The sequence below is a fragment of the Brienomyrus brachyistius genome, chromosome 8 (assembly GCF_023856365.1).
Source record: "Brienomyrus brachyistius isolate T26 chromosome 8, BBRACH_0.4, whole genome shotgun sequence".
NCBI lineage: Eukaryota > Metazoa > Chordata > Actinopteri > Osteoglossiformes > Mormyridae > Brienomyrus > Brienomyrus brachyistius.
This window is the reverse complement of record NC_064540.1, coordinates 1,439,806-1,447,394: the sequence shown is the minus strand read 5'-3', so window position 1 is coordinate 1,447,394 and position 7,589 is coordinate 1,439,806. Positions and strand designations below refer to the sequence as shown.

General features: G+C 40.9%; 1 protein-coding gene across 1 annotated transcript; it reads left to right on the top strand.

Moving 5' to 3' along the window:
* The first annotated feature begins 229 nt into the window (after window positions 1-229).
* LOC125747589 (uncharacterized protein C20orf85-like) lies at window positions 230-3,599 on the top strand. The gene is made up of 4 exons (XM_049022945.1): window positions 230-324; window positions 1,001-1,082; window positions 1,884-1,985; window positions 2,189-3,599. The coding sequence occupies exons 1-4, from the start codon at window positions 266-268 to the stop codon at window positions 2,342-2,344; spliced, it is 399 nt and encodes a 132-aa protein (XP_048878902.1). The 5' UTR covers window positions 230-265; the 3' UTR covers window positions 2,345-3,599.
* Window positions 3,600-7,589: the final 3,990 nt, after the last annotated feature.

The window sequence follows — 7,589 nt, the reverse complement described above, 5'->3', positions numbered from 1 at the left end:
TGATTTTACAAAAATATACACACCAGTATGTTAAAGCGCTCTGTGTGCATAGACTATTTAAGGCATTTTACTTGCAAAATAGCGGTATACACTCCCAATACCTTAAGTGATATTATTATAGTAGACTGGTTTATAAATAAAGTCATCGGGCAAACTCGGTAACACAGTAACAAGGAACACTGTCACCATGCAGTGTTGTCGTGGTGACCGTATAAATACCAGCCAGCCTACACTGGTGCAGAGAAAGACAGTAAGCAGGCTTTACATGGCTACTGAGAAAGCGCGCGGCAAGCCGTGCAATTTCGTGGATCAGGACCAAATCTGGTAAATGCTTCCTTTCCTAAGCCATAAATGTCGCTGCACATGTACACTGTATGCGTGCATTTAATTTGAACGAGCAGTTGTTACAACTGCATCTTGTAATAAGTGCTATACTAAACATTCAATATCCACTGAGAACATGCCAGTTAAATATTACACATGAAAGGGTAGTTGAAGTAACAGCTTTGTTTTTAGATTGCTTCATACTTTCCACTAGAACAATAAGCAATACTTAATAGGGATACAGTTGATCAATATTATGAAATTAGAATTAAAGAAGTGAAGTGTATAAATATAGTATTAACCAGGATGATGGAAAATCACAACTGGTATCTTACACTCGATGCAGTAAATTTTTTTACGATGCAGTGAATTTCGTTACGGTCACAGCCTCAATCAGTTAGTTTGACAATGTAATTCGTTATTGGAAAGGGTAATGTTTTTGACATATACACTTAATGTTAAGTGATCGCTAGAAACATTCGTGGAGGTTGTGGAAACTTAATAAACTTAAAGTCAGCAACAGAGTTAGAGTTACCCGATTCATTGTTTCTCGTTTCTTTTCACACATCACCAACTTTGCGTTGTCAAAGCATTTGGGTTCTTACCTTCTTTTACAGATAAGTCACGATTAATGAAAAGTGCCAATATCAGTATTTATTCCGCATTTCTGTTTCAGGAGAGTTCACGTTAACATTGAACTTGAATCAGCCAAAGCTTGGCCAAGTAAATGGGGTTTTCTGAAAGAGTCCTACAGTGAGGTAAACAGATGAAAATGTCTGTTATTCTATGTCCTGCTGTTTTCGGTCTGGTGCCCTTTATGGACGGTAGCTCTGCGAGTAATGATGTTGCCTGGTATCGCTAAAGTCAAGCATCCGTGTCTGCTTGCAGTTGAGTCTGTGTGCGTGTGTGTGTGTGTGTGTGTGTGTGTGTGTGTGTGTGTGTGTGTGTGTGTGAGAGAGAGAGAGAGAGAGAGAGAGAGAGAGAGAAAGAAAGACAGAAGTCTCCTCTGGATCAGTTTGTTTCCTGCCTCACTTTTCCTCATGGCCTGTGATTTCTGGCATACGGTTTACATCACTGTAATCATGACTGGATATGCGATTATAAATATGTTATAGGGACAGTGCATGGCTCAGCAGGTTAGTGTGATCAGTAAGTCAGCAGTTCTAATCCCAGAGTTGACAGTGAGATTTCACCGTTGGGCCCTTAAGCGTGGCCCCTAACCTCTAGGGGCCATCTGACCCCGTTTCCTTTAACAATATCCATGTCACTTTGCGTGAATATGCCTGTTAATTATGGAAAATGGCATTAACGGCACACATGTATCAGTCCTCAAAAAACACAGTAAAGCTTATGAAAACTGAAAGTTTATGAAAATGAAGTATTTTGGGGCTTCGGAAGCCTTTGGCATTTTCCAGAGTCATGTGCCACCGATGTGCGACGGCAGTGTGACACGTGCTGCAGAAAGGGGCTAGAGGGTGAAAAAATACTTTAAAGTCTGCCCCCTTCAAGAGTTTCCGGGAAAATGTAGTGGCTTTAATCATATTTTGCCCTTTTTTCAGGTGCTAACAGAGGGCAACAGGGTGAGAGAAGAGATGGAGAAACTGGAGCTTCCACAACATTTGAGGACAAACCTTCCCACCCCGCCTGAGACATATATCAAGGTTATCACTTTCAGCAGAGTGCCCTCAGGGTCCTACATGCCGCTGATATATTTTCCCTTGACAAGTACATTCTATAAATAATTTTACAGTTAATATTTCTGCTGTGTTCATGGTGACCTCTGTTGGTTTCCCTCTCTCCCCTAGTTGTGCTTTATGTCGAGGCCCAGCTCTGTTCCTGGCCCTGATGTTACTTTGCCCCGCAGGTGATGCCATCTTCCCCTGTTCCCCGGACAACGCAGGCTTTGATTGGCTGGCGTTCTGCGGTGCCTGAGATGCAGCTGGATCACTTTGGGCAGGTGAACCGATGCAAGAAGAGCTTCCTCAAGGAGCTTGGCTGGTCCATCGACTCCTGCCGTTAATGTCCAGCTGCCCTGCCCCATTCCAGCAACATGTCCACAGTATTCATTGGACGACAAAGCACCTCCCCATCCTCTTCAACAAGCAGCTCATTTATAAAATACTTTTTTTACCTACCACGGCTAGCTAGAAATAATCTGTTGACCACATTTATGGTTAAATTCGAGTTCCTGTAATTACAACACAGACACAAGAATAATTTGAATTCACGGTCTTAAAATGATTAACTGCATTCCTTTATTATAATATAATTGCTGTAATTAACACTTTTTTTTTTTAGATGACAAAAAATTTCAGCAATGTAGGTATACCACAGTGAGTTACACACTGTAGACATCAGAAATTTGCCTCAAGCATTCATGGAAATTGCAATTAAGATGACAGTGGACTGTATTTCAAACATCCCATAATGGACATTACAACCGTGTGGTGAATTGGGGGTTGCCGTCTGTCCAGCATTTTCACGCTACACTTTGTGAATTCCTTAATTTTTATGACAGTGGGAACTAAATTTCTTCAGGTGAACATCTATCCATTTCCCAGCACAAGGCAGGGGACACCCCGACAGGATTGGAGACTTCAGTTGGGCAATTTGTGTGTGTGTGTGTGTGTGTGTGTTTAATTCTGACTTTATTTCACCACTTGAATGTAGAATAAAAATCCACACCTAAATGGCCCTTATAGGGCATGACAGCCTGCTGCATTAAGATATTTTATTGCTATGTTTTTTGTATTTATATATTTTAACACTTGCATTCTGCACATAACCTTCATTTAGTAAGGTAATAGTTATAACATAAAAGAAACAAACTGCTTAGTGAAGCTGCCTAAACGTTTTTGAATGTTGTGTTTGTTGGGCAGATTGGATAACGGCGATGGTGAAGGTCGATGTCCTACTTTTATTGTTAGGTCACTGCACAGCAGGTAGAGTAAAGAACGGAGATCAATTCTTATAAATGGAGTTAGAATTTGATTTTTTTTTTTTTTTTATGATATTAACAAATGTAGTTGATTCTCCATGGAATTTGAAAGTCAGGGGTAAATTGCATTACAATGTAAATTTAAAAAGTGCGTTTATACATGAAGGAGGCCAGAAAAGGCAGATGTAATGGAATGGGCAATGTAACGATGATGATGATGATTACTATTACAATAACAAATCACAATGTGTACAACATTTTGTGCCTGACAAAATTTCATAGGCCGATTATTTGCAAGGCACATTAACTGGTCAGAGGCTCCTGGGATATTTCGGTTATTTGAAGTCCCATACAACTGGGGGGGATGGGGGTTGTGTTTGGGGGGGGGGACCTTTTTCAGGCCCCAGGGCTGCAGCCTCAGTATGCCCATGTATTAAAGCACCCCTGAATATATGGAAAAAACGAGAAGGGACTTAATAACACTAATACTACAATGAGTACAGCAGGTAGTGTGTGGATGAGGACTCCCAGGAAGCACCGGGGACAAAGTAGGGACAGGATGTTAGTGCATCGCATAACTTCCCATCATACTCAGCAGGGGCAATTCAGCAATTCTACATACTGTAATGTTCAGTAAGAACATTGCACTGGCAGCAAAGTACGGAATAATGCAATAAATGGAATTGTATTAGCGATGTGCTCTGCAAATATGCAGCGGGAAAATCACCAGGCCCTACTGCCCACCTGTGGTGTGCAAACCCCACACACCAGCACACATGCATGCATGCACTCACACACACGCATTGCAGAGCAATGCAGCAATACATGTCTGTATGCACCAATACAGGTATGTTAGCAAATCCTTTTTTTTTCTCTCTTCAACAGTCAGGCACTCAGATGAAATGTTAAGACCTGTTGGGAAAAGTTTTGCTATGTTTGGTATGAGGAACAGGTGTGCATGCATTATGGAGAAGATGTGAATGGCCAGGCTCATGGTGAGGAACCAGCAGGCAGCCAATGAAAGGGCAGAGGGGCGGGGTTAAAGGGGGGGCAAAGGAAAGCATGGATATGACCACAACTTGACACACTATTTTTCATCGGTAACAATTTACTTGAGGGGCACAAGTAACTTAGTAACTCAGTGACTACTCATGTACAAATCATGAACAAATATTGTAACTACAAGAAATACACGAACCGTTATGATTGGTTAATGATGAACGAACATGGGCTCAGTACGTAACTAACACTTAGTTTCTGATTAATTAATTAAGTAAAGTGTACTAAAAGTGTACTACATTATTTGTGCCCCCACAAGTAAAATGTTACCCTTTGTTGATATAATTTTATGAAGTATAAAGACAGCCAGAGAACTATTAGACATAGCATGTTATATCAAACTGTATCCAGTTTCAACAGCATTGTAATGAATTGTTGTAGTAACATATGAATGATTAACAAGACCGAGCACATGGATCCTGCCTCCTCACAAGGGTCAGTATTCCCTTACCTAGTGACACTGTCTTCTAATGATATCTTCCAATAGTCATTTAAACGTTTCGGAATGTATGTAGAGGCAGAGTCAGGCGTCTTGAAGCAGTGCTCGGATCTGAGTACTGAGTCGTAATACAGTCTGTCATTTTGGAAACTAAGATTTATACAGTCATTCAGTTTTCTAGACAGAAATTCCCATGTGCTCAGGGTTTGGGAGCTGCAGGAATATGCACATTATACAACAGCATACACTGTGCTGAAGGAAGGAACCAAAGTAAGACGTCTGTAAATAAAACCACTCTGTTATAGACACAAAGGTATTCAGAATGTGCTGGTTTCAGAATTCTTTCACTAATCATTAAGGCTGGCTGTGTATGCTATAGAGAGTGCCTGCTATGTCATTTTAATGAGTGTAATGGATGACTGATGACTCCCTGAGAAGACTGCATGGCTTATTGTTGTCTGTGAAGAGGCTCAGACTTTTAGCAACTAACAGCTAGTGCAACTTCATTATTCTATCCATTCAATAAACACACTGAGAACATCGCATTTTTAAGCATCCAGCTACCCAGTTTCACAGTTTTGCTCTCAGCGTTAGTCTGTTTCAATTCTATGCATTTTTTCCCAGGAAATACTTGACATTTCCGGCTGTTACGACTCCATACCAGGAGGTCACAGAGATGCCAAAGCAGAGGTGGGTTAATTGGACCACAAATTCAGCTTCTCAGAGAACCAAGGCTAACAACTCTGACATGAGGTCATATGGCCCAGTCACTTCGCCTTTGATGTGTGAAACTGCAATGACTCTTCTAGCATTAAAATAAATCAATCAGTAAATGAAGTGTCATCAGCAAAGGGCTCATTCGCAAACAATAAAACTGACAAGTTAAAAAAGGACAGACACCTAACAGGCAGCTTTAGTTAGAACTACAAATTACTCCTTCAAAGAGGGCTACGGATAAGTTCTGAATAATATGCAGATCACAGATCAGATACAAGTTTAAGAAATACATGGGAGATCGTTGTGCTAAAATGTCACAGAGGGAATATTGTTTGGCTTATCTATTTGCTCTTAGAAAAGGTGCTGATGTTGATGGGCCTGTAGCAAGCTAATGCAAAGGCCTTTCCCTGGATACTGACACAGAAATGATGTCTGGGACAACATCAGCCTGAGACTGAGGCAGAACAAAGAGTAATCAAGCCCCAATTGATGCTTAAATACCTCCTCACATGGAAACTCCCACTGAGTCCCTTTATCACAGGTATCTCCGCTTATTCCCGAAAACTAAAACCTTAAGGTCTCTACAAGGCCTGTTGATTTTCACCATCAATATATTTATCAGTTTTCCAAGCCAGTTTGACTGTGTTGGCTTATTAATCCGGACACTGTTTTGACCTCATTGATAACACACGTGCAAAAGTTTCAGGGTGACGCATCAAAGAAAAACTACATGCCAATATTGCTACAAAATAGCTGCTCTGACGGGCAACTACACTATAACATATGTCAAGGTGGCCACTAAGGAAAAACCAAATTTGCCATGTGGAAGCTTCCTGATCAACCCTAACCCCTGTGATTCTGCAACAGTGCGTGTCACCACACTCGATGCTCACCATACAGGCTAAATCCAGCCTTGAGTTTGACTCACAAAAAAATCTGTGACCTTTAAAGTAATTACTGTAATTAACATTAGTGGAGGAGATATTTTCTCCACTGTGGTGTGTACACCGGGGGCAACATCTGTCCTGGGGAAGTAAGTCAGGTGACTGCTTGGATTACCTTATCATTCCTCCCATGATTACATGACCCAGTAAGCCTGATCCTGAGGGAGATGTACGAATCCCTATTGCCTGCAGTGCATGTTTTCCGGTTCCCACCAATAATTCCTTGGCAAATATCTTATTTTTCCTTTTTAGTGTGTGATTTTCCCCCTTTGCCAATTCTCCCTTAAAAGAGGAAACATCCAAGTCTGGATTGGATTTCTTGACTTTAGGTTGCATGTTCAGGTTATTTCCCCACAGCTTGGTATATCATGCTTTCAAAGAGGTTCGAGGAGATAACATCAACAGCAATAATAATAATTACAGTACTGAGGTAAATTTTAGCTGAATGTGGGCAGTCTACTTACTGAGACATGGACACAGGATTAAAAAAAACAAACAAGATTTTAGACTTGAACGAGAAAGGTCTTATACTTCATTGAGGTAGGGTTGTAGTACTCGAGGTTGGTCTTTGTCTGGAGACCACTTTTTTGCGTCTCGGAATAGACTTGATTTTGACACGGTCTTTTATCGGTCTCGGACTTAGAGGACTCGAGGTTTTATTTCAAGATCAGTCAAGACCATTCATCAAAACACCTCAGTGTTTATCACAACGGCTTAATGTGCATCTGTTTGTTAACACAGTACTGGGATTTGGTGTAGAACGTCCTGCTTCAAAGTTGAAATACAACGAATAAGGTGTCTTATTTGAGAAAAAAAAAGTTATATTTGTACAGAATCATTCATATTGAAATTTTAAGAAAAAACATCTATGGTTGATATTATACTGTGACACAAATTTTAGGCCATACTGACTAGTGCTGATATGGTGCCTATGCTCCACATTTTATAGTGTGCTGTGTTAGATATACTCAAACATTAGTCTGTTTCTGATCTGGTCTTGGTCTCGCCCTGCCTTGGTCTTGTCTCGGTCTCACCCTGCCTTGGTCTTGTCTCGGTCTCACCCTGCCTTGGTCTTGTCTCGGTCTCGCCCTGTTTTAGTCTTGTTTCGTTCTTCTGCTTTGGTCTTGGTCTTGACTCAGTCTCGATACACTCAGGTCTTGGTAATGAC